General features: G+C 40.4%; 1 protein-coding gene across 3 annotated transcripts in view; it reads right to left on the bottom strand.

Moving 5' to 3' along the window:
• Positions 1-21,071, bottom strand: part of cd276 (CD276 molecule) — a 455,194-nt gene that overhangs the window by 48,414 nt on the left and 385,709 nt on the right. For 2 of the 3 annotated variants that reach the window (XM_073025039.1, XM_073025038.1), the window contains exon 7: positions 19,431-19,463. The exons of the other annotated variant lie outside the window; for it this stretch is intronic. In XM_073025039.1, the coding sequence (XP_072881140.1) occupies positions 19,431-19,463 (33 nt within the window). The remainder of the gene's footprint in view (positions 1-19,430; positions 19,464-21,071) is intronic. 3 annotated transcript variants of the gene reach the window in all.

Here is a 21,071-nt window from a genome sequence, read left to right as displayed (position 1 = left end):
AATCTTGAGCAGAGATTATCATTGATTAATCAATTAGTAACAATAATTATGGACATTTTAAAGGAAAGAGAATGAATCCTTTTGCTTATTATGCATATTTATTGTTTTGCTATTAATAAAAGTGTAACAGAGATAGATTGAAATAAATGAAGCATATTTAAAAACCTGTTCAAAAATTAATACTAATCTGTTAAAAAGACAATTGAAAAATAAATATTCCTGGAGATATAACCATATAACCATGTAACAATTACAGCATGGAAACACGCCATCTCGGCCCTTCTAGTCCGTGCCGAACGCTTACTCTCACCTAGTCCAACCAACCTGCACTCAGCCCATAACCCTCCATTCCTTTCCTGTCCATATACCTATCCAATTTTTTTTTAAATGACAATATTGAACCTCCCTCTACCACTTCTACTGGAAACTCGTTCCACACAGCTACCACTCTCTGAGTAAAGAAATACCCCCTCATGTTACCCCTAAACTTTTGCCCCCTAACTCTCAACTCACGTCCTCTTGTTTGAATCTCCCCTACTCTCAATGGAAAAAGCCTATCCACGTCAACTCTATCTATCACCCTCATAATTTTAAATACCTCTATCAAGTCCCCCCTGAACCTTCTACGCTCCAAAGAATAAACACCTAACTTGTTCAACCTTTCTCTGTAACTTAGGTGCTGAAACCCAGGTAACATTCTAGTAAATCTCCTCTGTACTCTCTCTATTTTGTTGACATCTTTCCTATAATTCGGTGACCAGAACTGTACACAATACTCCAAATTTGGCCTCACCAATGCCTTGTACAATTTTAACATTACAGCCCAACTCCTATACTCAATGCTCTGATTTATAAAGGCCAGCATACCAAAAGCTTTCTTCACCACCCTATCCACATGAGATTCCACCTTCAGGGAACTATGCACCATTATTCCTAGATCACTCTGTTCTACTGCATTCCGCAATGCCCTACCATTTACCATGCATCTCCTATTTTGATTAGTCCTACCAAAATGTAGCACCTCACACTTATCAGCATTAAACTCTATCTGCCATCTTTCAGCCCACTCTTCTAACTGGCCTAAATCTCTCTGTAAGCTTTGAAAACCTACTTCATTATCCACAACGCCACCTATCTTAGTATCATCTGCATACTTACTAATCCAATTTACTATCCCATCATCCAGATCATTAATGTATATGACAAACAACACTGGACCCAGTACAGATCTCTGAGGCACACCAATAGTCACCGACCTCCAACCTGACAAAAAGTTATCCACCACTACTATCTGGCATCTTCCATCCAGCCACTGTTGAATTCATTTACTAATTCAATATTAATACATAATGATTGAACCTTCCTAACTAACCTTCCGTGTAGAACCTTGTCAAAGGCCTTACTGAAGTCCATATAGACAACATCCACTGCTTTACCCTAGTCAACTTTCCTAGTAACTTCTTCAAAAAATTCAATAAGATTTGTCAAACATGACCTTCCACGCAAAAATCCATGTTAACTGTTCCTAATCAGACCCTGTCTATCCAGATAATTATATATACCATCTCTAAGAATACTTTCCATTAATGTATCCACCACTGATGTCAAACTTACAGGCTGATAATTGCTAGGTTTACTCTTAGAACCCTTTTTAAACAATGGAACCACATGAGAAATACGCCAATCCTCCGGCACCATCCCCGTTTCTAATGACATTTGAAATATTTCTGTCAGAACCCCTGCTATTTCTACATTAACCTCCCTCAAGGTCCTAGGGAAAATCCCGTCAGGATCTGGAGACTTATCCACTTTTATATTCTTTAAAAGTGCCAGTACTTTCTCTTCTTTAATCATCATAGTTTCCATAACTACCCTACTTGTTTCCCTTACCTTACACAATTCAATATCCTTCTCCTTAGTGAATACCAAAGAAAAGAAATTGTTCAAAATCTCTCCCATCTCTTTTGGCTCCACACATAGATGTCCACTCTGATTCTCTAAGGGACTAATTTTATCCCTCACTATCCTTTTGCTATTAATATAACTGTAGAAACCCTTTGGATTTAATTTCACCTTACTTGCCAAAGCAACCTCATATCTTCTTTTAGCTTTTCTAATTTCTTTCTTAAGATTCTTTTTACAGTCTTTATATTCCTCGAGCACCTCATTTACTCCATGCTGCCTATATTTATTGTAGATCTCTCTCTTTTTCCGAACCAAGTTTCTAATATCCCTTGAAAACCATATATCTCTCAAACTTTTAACCTTTCCTTTCAACCTAACAGGAACATAAAGATTCTGTACCCTCAAAATTTCACCTTTAAATGATCTCCATTTCTCTATTACATCCTTCCCATAAAACAAATTGTCCCAATCCACTCCTTCTAAATCCTTTCTCAACTCCTCAAAGTTAGCCTTTCTCCAATCAAAAATCTCAACCCTGGGTCCAGACCTATCCTTCTCCATAATTATATTGAAACTAATGGCATTGTGATCACTAGACCCGGAGTGCTCCCTGACACATACCTCCGTCACCTGACCTATTCCATTCCCTAACAGATGTAACACTGCCCCTTCTTTAGTTGGTACCTCTATGTATTGCTGCAAAAAGCTATCCTGCACAGATTTTACAAACTCCAAACCATCCAGCCCTTTTACAGAATGGTCTTCCCAGTCTATGTGTGGAAAATTAACATCTCCCACAATCACAACCTTGTGCTTACTACAAATATCTGCTATCTCCTTACAAATTTGCTCCTCCAATTCTCGCTCCCCATTAGGTGGTCTACAATACACGCCTATAAGTGTTACTACACCTTTCCCATTCCTCAATTCCACCCAAATAGTCTCCCTAGACGAGCCCTCTAATCTATCCTGCCAAAGCACCGCTGTAATATCTTCTCTGACAAGCAATGCAACACCTCCCCCCTTGCCCCTCTGATTCAATCACAGCTGAAACAATGAAATCCAGGAATAATTAATTGCCAATCACACCCCTCATGCAACCATGTTTCACTAATAGCTACAACATCATATTTCCATATGATGGAAATGCTGAACTCTGCACAGTATTTATTGTTATTATGACTTAGTATCCAAACTTCACTCATGAATAACAGAAGAAAAAATATAAGCAGAGCAAAGCTGATGTCAATTGGCCCAATGATTTAATGCCCAAATACTGACGCATGCATTAAATCAATGAGGATTTCAAATCATACCATTCAATGCTACGTGCTGGCGCTAAGTCAGCGTGAAACATTTTCTCTGAAAGCATCTCTCAGCTCTCGGGTTGTAAAAAAATCATTCACTGCTTCCTTTGGCAGTAAGGATAATCATTAATTTTTATTAAAGATAGGGTTTAAGGAATTGAGGGGTGCCATGTACCAACTAAATAGTTTTGCATGTCATCCTGGGCATACATGCCATAGGTTCACAACCCCTGAAAATACTTTGAATTGTGAAGACATCATAGGCTATGGATCTACTGCAAGAAAGTGGGCTTAGTGCAATTAAGTACAAGGGGTGGCATAGACATAATGGGCTGAAGGGCCTACTTCTGTGCTGAACAACTCTACAATTGTTCATCTTAAAATATCATTTAATGCCAATCCAGAACGTATCAGGTCTATCAGATAATTATATTGCATCAGTAACTTAATAGCTTAGAACATAGAACAGTACAGTACAGGAACAGGCCCTTCAGCCCACAATGTTGTGCCAAACCAATTAAATCAGTAATCAAATGGCCATCTAAACTAATCTGAGAGATCTAGGGGTCCATAGGACACTCAAAGCTGCTGCACAGGTTGACAGTGTTGTTAAGAAGGCGTATGGTGTGTTGGCATTCATCAACCGTGGGATTGTTTAAGAGCTGTGAGGTAATGTTACAGCTATATAAGACATTGGTCAGACCCCAGTTGGAGTATTGTGTTCATTTCTGGTCACCTCACTACAGGAGGGATGTGGATACTATAGAGAGAGTGCAGAGGAGATTTACAAGGATGTTGCCTGGATTGGAGAGCGTACCTTATGAGAATAGGTTGAATGAACTTGGCCTTTTCTCCTTGAAGTGATGATGAGAGGTGACCTGATAGAGGTGTATAAGATGATGAGGGGCATTGATCATGTGGATAGCCAGAGGCCTTTTCCCAGGGCTGAAATGGCTAGCATGAGGGGGCATAGTTTCCAGGTGCTTGGGAGTAGGTACAGAGGGATATCAAGAGTAAGCTTTTCACACAGAGAGTAGTGGGTGCATGGAATGCACTGTTGGAGGCAGTGGTGGAAGCAGATACAATAGGGTATTTTAAGAGACTCTTTGATAGGTGCATGAGGCTTAGAAAAATAGAGGGCTATGTGCTAGGGAAATTCTAGGTAGTTTCTAGAGTATGGGCCAAAGGGCCTATGATGTGCTGTAGTTTCCTCTGTTCCATTTCTATGTTCTAAGAGCTGGGAGGGAGGTTAGCAGGGAGGGATGAATGGACAAGGGTATCACAGAGGGAGTGGTCCCTGCAGAAAACAGGGATGGGGGGAGTAACCTAAAGATATGTTTAATGGTAGGATCCCTTTGGAGATGGCGGAAGTTGTGGAGGATAATGTGTTGGATGGAGAGGCTGATAGGGTGTCCATATCATTCTATTTCCCTTATATATCTAAACGTCTCTTAAAAGTCTCTAAATTTTTGCCAGGCACCCACCAATCTCTGGGTAAAAAATTTACCTCTCATCTCTCCTTTGAACTTTGACCTCTCTCAACTTAAATGCATGCTCTCCGGTAAAGGACATTTTAACTCTGGAAAATGATACTGTCTATATATTGCCTCTCATAACCTTCTGAACATCTATCATGCCTCCCATCAGCCTCCATCACTCCAGGTCAAACAATACAAGTTTGCTCAGCCTCTTATGACAGCTGATGCCCTCTAATCCTGACAGCATTCTGGTAAACTTCTTCTGCACCCTCTCCAAAGCCTCGACATCCTTCCTATAATGGGGACACCAGAACTATATGCAATATTCCAGATGCAAACTAACTATAACACTATAACATATCTTCCTGAGCTTTGAACTCAATGCCTCAACTAATAAAGGCAAGCATGCTAAATGCCTTCTTAAACACCCTAAAGACCTGTGCAGCCTCTTTCAGGGAGCTCTGAGCTTGGATCACAAGATCACCCTACTCACCATTTGGAAGTTTAAAGAATTTCCAAATATGATAAGGCAAAATTGCAGTTTAAACTTTGTCTTTGGTCCAGTATCTTAGTTGAAGTGACAATCAGCTGCTTAATACCATTATGGATTACTAGAGGCAATGAAAAGAAACATCTGATTCTGCTGTGAGCAAAATGACTGTTGAATTTTGCCAATAGAACATCGATTACAAAGTAATTATCTGGTCATTATTACCTTGCTGTTTAAAATACTCTGGATGTTCTGAAGTTTGGAAAATTAGAATATAAATATACATTCATCCTTTCCTAAGTGCTAAATTGAAGAAAATTGTGCAGACTTTAGCAAGAGCACATGCTGAAGCAGCCTACAGATCACTTTGGCTAAACGTGATACCATTGCATTACAGTGACATATCCCGAACATTAACTTGGCAACTCAGACGTTCTACATTCTCATTCCATCAATGAGATGCCTAAGTTCAATGCTCCTCTACATTACATTTATATACTCAGAGTCCCTTTTATTATGTATACCTGCTCGTAAATACCTAACCAGTCAATCATTTGGCAGCAAGTCAATGCTTAAGTGCATGTGGACATGGTCATGAGGTTCAGTTGTTTTTCAGACCAAACATCAGAATGGGGAAGAAATGTGATCTAAGTGACTTTGACTGTGGCATGTTTGTTGGTGCCAGACGAGGTGGTCTGAATACCTCAGAAGCTGCTGATCTCCTGGGATTTTCACTCACAACATTTTCTAGAACTTACAAAGAAAGGAGTGAAGAACCGAAAAAAAAAAACATCCAGTGAGTGGCAGTTCTGTAGATGAACACACCTTGTTAATGAGAGAGGTCAGAGAAGAATGGGCAGACTGGATCAAGTAACTCAAATAGCCACGTGTTACAACATGAACACATGTCAAACCTTGAAGTAGATGAGCTACAACAGTAGAGGTTGTTGGTGCACCTAATAAAGTGGTCACTGAATGCACAGCACCTTCACCAGTCTTTGGACTTCCCAAAGCACTTGGCAGTCAATGAACTACTTTTCAAAGTATGGCCACCATGGTCAGAAACAGAATAAGGAAGGAACATACAATCTCGCATTTAAAGAGTTCTTAATATATAACAGCAAAGGTTATACAACTGATCAATAGTTATAAAAGCAATCTTGTAGTAACTCCTTATAGACATTACATGCATATAATATCATATACATATATATGTTTACCATATTTAAGAGCCTTAAGCAGAATGCTCCCTTCATTCTCTGCACAATCATATGTCTTTCCAAGAGCTTCTTAAATTCTTGTTTCTTATTTGCTACCACTACCACATCTGGCAACATATTCCAGTCACCCACCACTCTCTGACCCCTGTTAGTCTCTTCCTATTTATATTACCAAAGAATGCTCTTATTGTTCACTTTCATGTTTTCCTCTGACCTTTCTTTGTCATTTTCCTGGTTTTACTTTGTGAGTTGCAAAGTACTCCCAATTCACAGAGCTTCTGCTACCTCTAGCAGCTTTCCTTTGATTTAATACTATCTTTACCTTCCAGCATCAGCCATGAGTGAATCACTTTTAATTTTGGGTGTTTATGGCTTAAAATAATACATTTCTTTTGCAACATATGCATAGTCTGTTTAAAGGCTAACTACCTGCCTGAGCACCACCATTGCTTTCTGCAAATGAGCCAACTTTCCTCTATTACATTTATAGTTTCCTTTGTTTAGATTTAAGACCCCGGTTTCACCCTGAACTATCTCTTTCAAAATCAGTATAAAATCCTATCACATTAGGGCTGCATTTCCCCAAAGGCCCCTTGAATAAGATCATCAATCATCCCTTCACTTTGCACCCAAATGAGATAGAAAATAACCTTTTTCCCTAGTTGATCCCTCCATGTTTTGATCTGTAATGTCCTTCATTTGCATTCCACAAATTCATCTTTTTCTGTATGATAGCAAATTTAATTTGCCCAGTCTGTATGTAGGTTATTATTGCCTGTTACATTCACATCTCATTTCTTGATTGCTGCCAAATTTACAACTTTTGTTTGGTGACCTATAAATAACTCCCAACATTTTTTCTTCCCTTTGCTATTTGTAAGCTGAACCCAAATACTCTAGTTCTACCTCACAATATATCCTTCTATGCAGTGCACTTTTCCCTTGTTAATAGTGCTGCACCAACCACATATCCTTATCTCCTAACCTCCCTAAACATTGAATATCCTAAAATACTTATTTATTTAGAGATATGGTGCAGTAAGAGGCGCTTCTGGCCTAGTGAGTTCGCGCCGCCCTATTACACCCATGTGTCCAATTATGCTGCTAACTTATACACCTTTGGAATGTGGGAGGAAACTGGAGCACCAGGAGAAATCCCACAGAGCAGAGTCATGGTGAGAACGTACAAACTTTATACAGAGAGTGGCTGAATTGACCCTAGGCCGCTGGTGCTGTTACATTAACTGTGACGCTTGCGTAACATTTTCAGCTTTGGTCACTTTGCACTGAAATGGACATAACTTTATTTCTGTTTTCCCTGTGTTTGGTTCCTGGAACAATTGTTTGTAATTCATATTTGATTTATGTTTCTGATGTAAATGGGCGATCTGTTAGCTTTTGGTGTGTGAGAGAGGGGTTGGGGGGGTTTGAAGCTATTGTTGCTGTTGTTTTTTTGCGGTTTGGGGTTTTAGATGTTCCAGCTGCCTTGCTGCAATCTTAGTTTTTGTGCAAGGGAGGGGTTGGGGGGGGTTGCCATTTTTCTTGTGGAAGATATCTTAGATTTTGTGTGACAGAAGTGGGGGGGGGTTGAGGTTTGCTAGTTTTTGTTTCTTTTTTATTTTTGTGCTGGGGAGTGGGGTGGATGTCTTTACTTTCAACAAATTCCCATGGTTTTTCTGTATTTTATGGCTATCTGAAGAAGACGAATATTCAGAGTTGTATTGTAATGCGTACTTTGACACTAAAATGAACCTTTAAATGCTGCTTGTACAGTATGATGCTATGTGGCCTATGATGCTACTGCAAGTACGTTTTTCACTACATCTGTGCATATGACAGCAAACTCAACTTTGACTTTAGTCACCCTAGTCACATTTCAGTGATGGCAATCTGATCACATCATAAAACTACTTAACTTGTTATGAGCTGTGAGCATTCAGATACAGTGCATTTAATTTGTCATTTTAGTCCCTAACATCGTATTTGCAGATTCTTTGTTTCATTTACCGCTTTTACTTACTTTCTGTTCTCTTTCTAGTTTTCTCATTCCAGAATTGCCTTTGAGTTATGCAAGCCTGTCACTGGGCAATAACATAAGCTATTTAAGGCTGGGATGGATTTTTAGAGAATATTCAACAAGCTGACCTTGTCAAAAGCAAAAACACACTCCTCAATATGGAGCACACAACACTGACTATCAGCCATTTGTATGGTGTATAACAAAGGGCAACTTTATCTTTTTTCATCTTTATTTAGGGATATAGCACAGTAAAAGGCTCTTCTGGCCCCGCGGGCTTGCACCACTCAGTGGCACATATTGTGACTAATTAAACTAGCAACCGATATGTCTGGGACGTGGAATGAAACAGGTGCACCTGAAAGAAACCCGCCTGGTTACAGGGAGAACGCACAAACTGCTTACAGACAGTGGTGGAATTGAAACTAGGCTGCTGGCACTGTAATGACATTCCACTAACCATTGTGTCACCGTGTCACCCTGTTGTGGTCTACCATACATATCATACAAATACAGGCAGATAGATACGGATGAGTGTGTAAATAGATAGAAAAAAGAAAATTACAGGGAGAAAGAGATCGGACAGATGCGGGGGGGGGGAGGAATGAGAGGGAGGTGGAATGAGAGAGATAAAAAGAGATTGAAAGATAATCAGAGAGGGAACAAAGAAAAAAGTAAGGAAAGGGGTGAGAGAAGATACAAAAAAAGAATGAAAGAGTAAGGATAAAGAGACAGATGAAGTAAGAGAAGAAGGAGACAGAGGCAGAGAGAGGCCGAGAAAGAGGTCGACTGAGTTGACAGCAGGAGAGTGGTTGTGATAGAAAAGGAGCAAACGTGAAAGAAAATATGTTGGAAAGTAAGATAGGAAGAAAAGTAAATATATTTATATATGAATGAAAATAAAATCATTTATATGTGGATGGGAAAGAGAGAAAGAGTGAAATTGATGTATAGAAAGGGAGATTAGATTGAAAGAGATGGAAACATCTGGAGATGAAGTGAGATGAGAGGGAGGAGAGAGAGACAGATATAAATACATAAAAATGAGTAAAAGGATTGCATTAACTTTTCTCTCCTGTTCCAGTGTGTGAGATTACAACTGTTGCATAGAATTACACAATATAACAAGATTTGGCATTGCAGAAAATTCGAGCAATTCTTTCAGAGGTGAGGAAGACCCATTGTTTGTGAGAATGGCATGGAAAGGTGAGCAATGATGATCTACCGCACAAATAGGAGGTTTGTTCCCTTGACTCTGTGGGCACGGGCAGAATCTCAATTACTTTTATAAACCAACTTCATAATGGAAAAGTGCTGATACTGAGCATTAATTGGCAAGAATACAGAATGAGAGGAGTGAATCAATGTTTCTGGAATGTTGATGAAATTGGTATTCAGTGGAACCATTATTACAAATCTGTTATTGCAAGACTATCATTACAAATGTTTCACAAACCTACTACCTCGTCAATCGGTAGCAGTCTGCAACAAAATGGCATCATCAATGAAAACATACACAGCACTGTTCCACTAACGTGCATTCATTACCAACTGGGACTCTATAACAGCAGAGTTATTTTGGACATTATTATAGTCTCACTGCTCCAGTTGACCAAGCCAACATGCCTGAAGTGAGAGATGATAATGAATCCCTCAGGCATAGTAATGGCCTATTTACTCCTCCCTCTCATCCCCACTAAAATAATGTTTTTGCTGCCTTTATGAATCTAAACTGTACAACCGTGGATTTCCCTGGTGTATAGATGTTTTGTGTTGGACAGATACATTTATCAAGTTGTTCGTAATACAAAACCAAAGTAGCATGGATAATGGGAATCTGGAGCAGAAAGGGAAAGTACTCATTAGATCAGGAAGCATCTGGAGAGAGAAAAATTGAGCCAAGCTTTCAGTTCTGATGGCAGGCCATTGATCTGAAAAGTAAACTGTTTTTCAAAGCATAGATGTGGCCAAGCCTACTGCACATGTACAGCATTTTTTGCTATTAATTGAAATTACCTCTCTATCATAAACACAGGTAGAGGCAGCTTTCTCTATATTGGAGAGGTCCGAGATTGATGGGGGAGATGGCTATGCCGAGGATCTTCACTCTGTCCAGCCTCCTCTACAACGAGGACACCCAACATAGATTGGGGAACTGTTCTGTCGAGCACTTTTGCTCTATCTGCAACAAGCAGGGTTTTGCAGAGGCCAACCATTTTAATTCCAATCCCCATCCCCATTCCAACAGGTTGATCCATAGCCTCCTCTGCTGCCATGATGAGGCCACTCTCAGGTTGGAGGAGCAACACTTCATATTCTGTCTGCATAACCTCCAACTTGATGGGATGAACATCAATTTCTCTAACTTCAGGTAATTTTCACTCCTCCCCCTTCCTTCTTCTTCCACTCCCCACTTTGGTTCCACTCGTACCTCTTCCCTTCTCCTCACTTGCCTATCCCTCCCTCTGTTGCCTCTCCTCCTTCCCTTTTTATCATGGTCCATCCCTCTCTTATCAGATTCCTTCTTCTTCAGTTCTTTACCTTTTCTATCTATCACCTCTCAGATTCTCACTTCATCCCCCATTTCCCCACCCACCTGGATTCACCTATCGCCTTCCAGCTTGTACTCTCTCCCTTCTCCCCACATTCTTATTCTGGCTTCTTCCCCCTTCCTTTCCAGTCCTGATGAAGGGGCTTGGTCTGAAATGTTGACTCTTCATTCCTTTCCCGAGATGCTGCCTGGCCTGCAGAGTTCTTCCAGCATTTTATATGTGTGCCTCTATATCACGTTGCAGCTGTACAAAACTTTGGTTAGTCTGCACCTGGAATATTGTGCACATACCTTGTCACTCCAGTACAGGAAGGATGTAATATCTTTGGAAAAAGTGCTGAAGTTGTTTACCAAGGTACTGTCTGGATTAGAAGGTATGAGCTATAAGGATCGGTGGGTTGTTTCCTATGGAGCACCGGCAAGAGAGGAGAGAACTGATAGGTTTACAAAATCCTGGAGTGGTGAGAGGTGATTGGTGGACTGATGAAGGGTGACGGATAATGAGCAGGTTGTGATAAGGACCTGATAAGTATTGGTTTAAATATTGGCTTATTATTGTCATATGTACCAAGATACACTGAAAAGCTTGACTTCTATACTATTTATACAGATCAAATCACGACACAGTGTATTGAGATAGAATACAGTAAAGCAATAACAATGTAGAATAAAGTGTAAAATCTACCAATAAAGTTCAGCGCAGATCATAATGAGGTAGACTGTGAGGTCAAGAGTCCATTTTATTGTACAGGAAGCTCTGTTCAAGCGTCTGATAATAGTGAGATAGAAGCTGTATTCAGCCTGGTGGTACAATACTGTGCAAATGTCTTAGGCACATATAGCAAAGGTGCCTAAGGCTTTTGAACAGTACTGTATTTGTCAACGTGGAGCAAAGAGCAAGTTTGTAAATCTGGCAGGAGCAAAGGAAATTGGGAATGGTGAGGGTGGAGCGCTGCACAGGGGGGTGTGGGATAGGTGGCAGAGAAGGGATGCTGGGGGCAGGGTGTGGTTGCAGACACACCCAGCTCTGAGACTCCAGACAAGGTCATTTGAACCTTAGTTCAAACCAAAGAATTGGTTTATTGATCATTACATAAGGTATCTTAATTCCCCTTTTCCCACCCATGATTGCCCTCTCTCAGCCTCCTTCCCACTCTCTGTCCAAAATAGAAACATATATCAGAATCAGGTTTATCATCACTCCATGTGTCATGAAATTTGTGGGTTTTTTTGTGGCAGCAGTACAATGCAATTTATAACATTACTACAGTGCCATGCAAAAGTCTCAGGCAACCTAGCCCTAATTTTATATATATATATGATATAGGTTTACACAATACTGTATGTGCTTTCAGGCTTTTGTATCTTCCAACTGGCAACCATTAGGGGAAAGGTGAATGGCAGAAGAAACTAGAACTAGTTAGAGTAAGGTGGGGACAAGAAGGGATCTGGGAGTAAGGAGGAAGCCAGTGGGTGAATTGTCTGTAGAATATCAGAGGTGATTAATAAGTTTGTGGCCTAGGGTAGAATGAGTCAATTTTAGAAAACATAGTCCCCTCCTATATTTACACACTTAGTCCAGCGGTCATGGAGCATACGGATCTTGGACCTCCAGAAAGTGTCCACAGCATAGGTGATTGATAAGTTTGTGGCCTAAGGTAGAAGGAGATGAGTTATACAGCTCATTACATGCACATGCAGTTCAACTCTTTGAGTGATTATGCAGAAAGTTTGAAGTTAATAACTCATCGCCTTCTACCTTAGGCCACAAACTTATCAATCATCCATCTATGGACACTTTCTGGAGGTCCAAGATCTGTATGCTCCACGACTGCTGGACTAAATGTGTAAATGTAGTCCCCTCCTATGTTGAAAAATAAATGTGCTAGGTTTTCTAAAATTGACTCCTTCTACCTTAGGCCACGAACTTATCAATCATCCCTCGTATGATTTCCAGTATCTGCAGTCTCTTGTGTTTCCTTGTTATCAATCCACCATTCAATTCTTGACCTATTAATATGCCACAATATGACCTTGCACCCTCGTGTCTGCCAACACTGCACTTTCTCTGTAACCATATCTCTGCATTTTGCATTCTGTTATTTTTTTCCCCTTGTGCTACTTCAAAGCACTGTTGTAACGAATTGATCTGTATTAACAGCATGCAGGATAAGTTTTCAGAATCGGAATCTGGTCTGCTATCACCAGCATGTGTCGTGAGATTTGTTAACTTAGCAGCAGCAGTTTAATACACCTCACTGTACGTCAGCGTGTGTGACAAAATAAACCAGCTTACCCATTAGCCGATTTCCATTTGTTGTCAAGCATTCAGTTGCCAAGGACTTACACTTCTTGAACAACTGCACTGCCCTACACTTACACCTCCTGTCTCTTTGTTCTGGCCTTTTCTAACCCCTCTCAATACCTTGCAGGCCAGCACCAGTCTTCATTTGATGGGAACATGAAGTCCTGTGGATTGTTTGAAGGCACACTATTGGTTTGTTGCCACAGTCGGCCCTCCTCATCCGTGGGTACCAAAAAAATTCAGATGCTCAAGTCCCTTATATAAAATGGCATAGTATTTGCATATCACCAATGCACATCCTCCCGTATACTGTAAATCACCTCTAGATTACTTATATTACCTAATACAATGTAAATGCTATGTAAATAGTTGTTATACTGTATTGTTTAAGGATAATGACAAGAAAAGGAAAGTCTGTACACGAGACGCGAGGCGAACAATGCTCAAACAACGAATGCTGGGGAGAGAATTTCTGGGTTTTCCTGATCCGCGGTTGGTTGAATCCGCACATGTGGAACCCACGGATAAGGAGGGCCGACTGTACTTTGCTAATGTAGCCTTTGGAACACTAAGAACTCCCACAGATGAATTTCCTGTTATCAAGTTTAGGAAATTTACTTGGACCCATCCAGGTAAAGAGTTTCAACCCAAAACATCAACTGTGCTTTTCCTTCTCCAGCATTGTGTTGTTTGCTTAGGGAAGTTATGATTTGGTGGGCAAAATACACGCAGTGGCCACCTTGTTAGGTCCAGGAGGAATCTAATAGAGTGGCTAGTAAGCATATGTTTGTGATTTTCTGCTGCAGTAGCCCATCCATTTTAAGGTTTGATGCATTGTGTGCTCAGAGATGTTCTTCTGTACATTACTGTTGTAACATGTGGTTATTTGAGTTACTATCACCTTCCTGTCAGCTTGAACCATTCTCCTCTGACCTTTCTCATTAACAAGGTGCTTTTGCCCACAAAACTGCCGCTCACTGGATGTTTTTTTTCTTTACACCATTCTCTGTGAACTCCAGAGACCACTGGTGTGGAAATCCCAGGAGATCAGCAGTTTCTGAGATACTCAAACCACCCTGTCTGGCACCGAAAATTATTCCTCAGTCAAAATCACTGAGATCAAAATTTCCCATTCTGAACAATGACTGAACCTCTTGATCATGTCCACGTGCGTTTATGCATTAACTCGTTGCCACATGATAGGCTGGTTAGATAATTGCATTAATGAGCAGCTGTGCAAGCGTACCTAATGAAGTGGCTACTGAATGTATAAAACAATAACTGTGACCAGAGAGTTGGGTCACAGTTGATTCGGTCAGTACAGAAACAGTAAGCCTAATTGTCTCCTTCTGTTTCACAAAATTTCTGTGATTCTAATGATGGTTTGAGGGACTGCAGGGAATTTGAGTGAGTCAGTCATTAACTGAGCTTAAAATGCATGCAATTGTCCACAGATTTGAGCTAATGAATGAAAATAACACTGCAAAGAAGGAGAAGGGCACTTAAAATAATTGAATTATCAGACAATTGCAATGGAGTACAAACAATGAGATGCAAGAGGGATTTCCCTTCAGTTTTCAGCATATCATGAGTCGCCAAGATGTTTATGGAATTCTAGCAACGAATCTCTTCTCTGTGAAATCCTGGAGGTTTATTTTAATAAACACAGAGCCCAGTGTTAAGCTAAAGCAGTAAATCTACGCTGGAAGCCCTCTATCATGTTCACAAAGGTAAATGAGGGCAGGGAATAGATGTGTCTTTGCCCGTGTGTGTCAGTGCCAGGTTCGCAGCGATTGGATTGATTACAACAACAGTGGGAACTTGGCTTGAGAGTGTTTGACACGTCTAAATCAATGATGACTAATTTCTAGAGAATTACACAGAACTTACAGGCCATCGCAGGGTAATGAATGGGATCTGTTTTTACAAATGTCCATAAGTCTATGTTGTTTGTAAGTGGGAAATTGCACAAAAATCAGATATCATGGTAACCACACTTCCATAGTTTTACATTGGGGAAAAAAACACACAAGACTGATAAGAAATCACTATTACAAATACTGGAGAGAAAGGACATTCGTTCTCCCATTCATAAGAATGAAAATATGTCAGACTTTTGATTTTAATAATATTATGGGAGCTCACTCATATCTAGAGGTATGCATAATACAGTCAGTCTGCACCACATTCAACTTAACTGATTATATTATATTTAAGCTCTAAACAAGTTTTTTCCCAACACTTCTTTTTCTATAACACAATTTCACACTGTATTTCTTTTTACACACTCTCAAATTACACTAATGTGTATTTCCTGGTGTAAGTTATGTATAATTTATGTTCCCTTACATTTATGGTGCTTTATAATTGTAGTTCACTATGCTGCTGTGTAGGCTAGTTTTTGTGGCATTTATACCCTGGGTGTGTACACCCATGCCAATAAACTTGAAACATTCATTATCGACATATTTTTCCATTCCTTTTTCCCTCAGTAACATGCACACAAAATGCTGGAGGAAATCAGCAGGTCAGGCAGCATCTATGGAAAGGAATAAACGGTTGACGTTTTGGGCCAAGACACTTTGTCTTTCTACCATCTCTCAAATCCAGTCCCTGCTATTCACTCCACTTACTCCTCCAGTACCTGATTCTGTAATCCTACCTCATTCTAGGCAAAAGAAAAATTATCCTGAATTCCTGACTGCACTAATATGTTAACTTCATATTCACGTATCACGACAAATAGTCATACAGTCATACAGTAATACAGCATGGGAACAGGCCCTTCGGTCCAAATTATCCATTTTAATCAGGTACCAATTGGTTAGTCCCTTTTGGCTGCATTTGGCCCATATCCTACACCTTTCTGATCCATGCACTTGTCCAAATGCCTTTTAAGTGTTGGTATTGTACCTGCCTCAACCACCTTTTCTGGCAGCTTGTTTCACATGTGCACCACCCTCTGCATGAAGAAGCTGCCCCTCAGATACCTTTTCCTAAGAAAGAAATTCAAGGGTAAATGCGTTGCTCCAGAAGAAACCCATACTGTAAATCTAGGGACCCCTGGTTAACAATGCACTAGAGGGGTACAAAATGGCTGAAAAAGGAAGGCTATATCAAAAGATGAGACATTATTACTTCAAAAAGCCTGGAAATATATCCAAAAAAAAGTAAGGTTAAAATTCAGAGGGAAATGGGTTGATGTAATTCTGCCATAAAAGCTCCAAAGATCTCATCCCTGGGAGAGGAAGGAGAAGATGAGCTACACCTGGAATAACTAGAAAGACTGGTTCAGTACAGAGGATTCTGGTGAGCTGCTGTTGGCATCCATTGCCCCAAGGGTGATAATGGGCTTAAGTGAGTAACAAAAGAGTTGAGGTGAAAAAGATACAAATAAAATCCATAGAAATCCAGTAATATTCTAGATCAACATAAGAAAATTCTTCTCCACTGCCAACCTCCTGAAATCTTAAGAAGATTGACACAATTGCTAACCAGAGAGCCATCATGTCCCCGGTGGGCAGTATGGACTCCATGTTTTGTTGTTCAAAGAATAAGATAAGAAGGTTGATGTTAAATAAGGCCAGTACTAGTCTGATCCTCTTTTCTGGACCCTGAGATTGGTGGCTGGTTCAATTGAGTCTCTAGTAAGTCTAGTCAATGATGGCCCCAGAATATTGTAAAGAATTTGGAGGTTTGATGGAGAGCAGTCTTTGTGTTTTGCCGAGAGATCTATCAGAAGTACAGAGCTGTAATTGTATGGGACATTGGAAAAAATGTTGAATTTCCCCATGGGGATGAATAAAGTATCTATCTATCTATCTATCTATCTAATTCAACAAAAGTAATACAAATGAACGGGAAATTGCATCACCATTTGGTATGGAGGCTCCACTGCTCAGGATTGGAAAAGCTGCAGAAAAACTCCATCATATGGTATTTAATATTTCAGTAATACTGTAAGTAAATTGTTTGAGCATTCTTTTTTGGTTACAGAGTTCATTTTAAGTACATGCATGGCATATGTCATCATGCCACCACATCATAAGTGAGCACCTTACTAAAGAAAAAGTGAAAACTAGAGTACACAACGTTATTCCCAGCTCCGAGTTTTCTTTCAATTAGTCTTATGTTTTGGAGTTCCAAAACATCACAATGGTGACGAAGAAGCTTTGAAATGAACCAGAGATGACTTCCTACCTGTTTAAGTGCAGCAAGATGTTTGAGTTTTTATAAAATCGCAGTGCATTATTTTTCTTCGCAAGAGGAGAGGGATGTTCAAGTTTAAAAAATGTGGAAACTGACAAATAAACAGTAAGGCCCAGGTGATAATAATCATAAACCAAAAAACATCAGAAATGGCTGGCTACATCAGAAAGATAGATGTTTTCGATTGCACAACAGATGACTGGATCATATATGCAGAATGAATTGAGCAGTATCTTGAAACAAATGAAATAGCTGATGCAAAGAGACTGCCAGTTTTGCTGAGTGTAATAGGTGGAAGAGCATACAGCTTAGATGTTTAATGGTGCCAACCAAATCAGCCACAATGAGCTTTGATGATACTGTGAAAGTAATGCGGGAGCATTTAGAATTGTTGATTGCAGAACATTTTAGGTTTCATAAAGCAGAATCAAAAGGAAGCGGGGTTCATTTCAGCATAAGTAGCTGAATTGAAGAGATTATCTGAGCATTGTCAGTTCAATGGTGGGTTTAATGATGCACCGAAGCATCATTCAGTTTGTAGAATCTCACAAGAAAGCATTCAAAAATTACTCCTAATTGAAGCAAAATTCATGTTTAAAACAGCAGTTGAAATCACTGTAAGAATGGAAACAACAGAGGTGCGTTAAGTTGCAGTCAGATTGAAAGTGAGCACGAACAAAGTTGCAAAATCGAAACAGTAATCAGCCTGGCTGAGCAAATTTTGTTAACGTTGTGGCAAGGGTTCACATACACCAGACTATTGAGGATTTAAAGCTGAAACTTACAATGAACTGTGTTCTCATAAGTATCATGGCTTAGTGACTGTATGTTTAGGAGCCACCTTTCAGGATCCCTTTGCCAATCCTTCCCATCAAGTTATATAGGACCCTGGTCAGACCCCACTTGGAGTACTGTGCTCAGTTGTGGAGGCCATAGAAAGGGCGCAGAGGAGATAAAGGAGAAAAAAAATCAATCTCTCTCTCTCTCTCTCACACACACACACACACACACACACACACAGTTGTGCTGAACACGTCCCTACCTTAGAAATTACTAGGCTTACTCATTGCCCTCTATTTTTCTAAGCTCCATGTACCTATCCAAAAGTCTCTTAAAAGACCCTATCGTATCTGCCTCTACCACCGTTGCTGGCAGCCCATTCCACGCACTCACCACTCTGAGTAAAAAAAAACACTTACCCCTGACATCTCCTCTGTACCTACTCCCTAGCACCTTAAACCTGTGTCCTCTTGTGGCAACCATTTCAGCCCTAGGAAAAAGCCTCTGACTATCCACACGATCAATGCCTCTCATGATCTTATACACCTCTATCAGGTCACCTCTCATCCTCCATCGCTCCAAGGAGAAAAGGCCGAGTTCACTCAACCTATTCTCATAAGGCATGCACCCCAATTCAGGCAACATCCTTGTAAATCTCCTCTGCGCCCTTTCTATGGCCTCCACATCCTTCCTGTAGTGAGGCGACCAGAACTGAGCACAGTACTCCAAGTGGGGTCTGACCAGGGTCCTAAATAACTTGATGGGAAGGATTGACAAAGGGATCCTGAAAGGTGGCTCCCAAACATACAGTCACTACGCCATGATACTTATGAGAACACAGTTCATTGCCTTACCCAAGTATCTTCTAGATACAAAAGAGACTGCTGAAGCTGGAAATGTTGAGCAACATACAAAGTACTGGAGGAACTCAGTGGGTCAGGCAGCAACCTTGGAGGGAAATGGCAGTCGGCGATTCAGGTCAAGATCCTTCATTTGGACTAAAGTTTGATGAAGGGACTTGAGTCCATTTCCCTCCAGACATGCTGCCTAACCTGCCAGGTGCTTCATGTGTTGCTGAAGTAACATCTAGACAGAGTTCAAAATAAATTCAAGCTGTCAGAACGATAATGAATAAAGAAGTTTCAAGAGTGAGAAGAGGAAATCTCACCTTTGTCTTCAGTACTTTTCAAGGGCTTCATGGCTGTAAAAATCAAAAATGGACATGGTTACTGAAGAGTTGGATGTGATGTTTTACCTGGAAGCAGTTCAAAAAAAGAGTATTTACTAAAATTATGAGAGGCATAGATGGAGTAGACAGTCAGAATTTTTTCTCCAGGGTAGGAATGTCTATACAGTGAAATTTGCATTTAAGGTGAGAGGGGGAAAGTTTAAAGGAGATATGAAAGGCGTTTTAAATTTTTTTTTAACACAGAGTGTTGGGAGCTTGGAATGGGTTGTCAGGTGTAGTGGTGGATGCAGACATAGTCTTTAAGAAGCTGTCAGACAGATACACATATATGCACTGAATGAAGGGATATGGATTATTTCAATTCAGCATCATGTTCAGTGCAAGCATCATTGGTGAAAGGGCCTGTTCCTGTGCTGTACTGTTCTGTATTCAATACATTGCATTCAAATTGTTTTTCCTGAAGAAGGGAGAAGTCTAGTAATGCTGAGCAGAACATCCTGGCCTGAATAACTTACTGAGTTGGGCTGACTAGGCTAGACCTGACGCATATGAAGTTTTCAGCAGAAGTTGTACCCAACTGCACCAGAAGTTTTCATAAGTGCACACTGTTGTGCCGTTATTGAGGGAGAGTGCAGAGCACGCCTGAATGCCAGCATGCAGGACAGTCAACAGAACTTAATTGATAATTCTGCTTGCACAGTATGTGAACTACTCCCAAGTGGGAGTGGCCAACTGAATGTCAGAGGAACAAAACTATTAACCTCCACTACATCTCCCTTTCTTGAGAAAGAAGAAAACTAGGTGTGTACTTCTTGTCCATAGTGCTGCATTGAAATTGAGCAATCCAGTTCACTTTACCCATACTTCATAAGTTATGTTCCTTACAAAAACATAAAAAAGAATTGTCAAATTTATAAGCATCTTTCTTTAATAACTGTCATTTCACCTTGTGCTGTTCTGATCAGAAATGATCATGGTACATGCTGCCAGATTCTTGTTCCTTTGGTGAATTGGTTTGAAACCCAAACAGCTTCACCACTCCTGAGCAGCTCTTCATTTTCTCATGCTGTGTTGTCTCAAAATAACTCACTTTGTCAGACTACAGTAATAGCTTTCTCTAGTGTGAGATTTGCCTACAACTGAAGTCTCTCTGACAATTTGATGTCTAGTAGCCTTCTCACGCTTTGAATTTTTTCAATGATTTTAAGTTCCCTGGCCCCCACCGCCTTATTTTCACCATGGACGTCCAGTCCCTATATACCTCCATCCCCCACCACAAAGTTCTCAAAGCTCTCCGCTACTTTTTGGATTCCAGACCTAACCAATCCCCCTCTACCACCACTCTCCTCTGTCTAGCGGAATTAGTTCTTACTCTCAATAATTTCTCCTTTGGCTCCTCCCACATCCTCCAAACCAAAGGTGTAGCCATGGGCACATGCATGGGTCCCAGCTATGTCTGCCTTTTTGTTGGCTTTGTGGAACAGTCCATGTTCCAAGTCTATACAGGTATCCGTCCCCCTCTTTTCCTTCGCTACATCGATGACTGCATTGGCACTGCCTCCTGCATGCATGCTGAGCTCGTTGACTTCATTAATTTTGCCTCCAACTTTCACCCTGCCC

The sequence above is a fragment of the Hemitrygon akajei genome, chromosome 21, assembly GCF_048418815.1.
Source record: "Hemitrygon akajei chromosome 21, sHemAka1.3, whole genome shotgun sequence".
NCBI classification, from domain to species: domain Eukaryota; kingdom Metazoa; phylum Chordata; class Chondrichthyes; order Myliobatiformes; family Dasyatidae; genus Hemitrygon; species Hemitrygon akajei.
The sequence above is the reverse complement of the archived record's forward strand: the minus strand, read 5'-3'. Positions and strand labels throughout refer to the sequence as shown.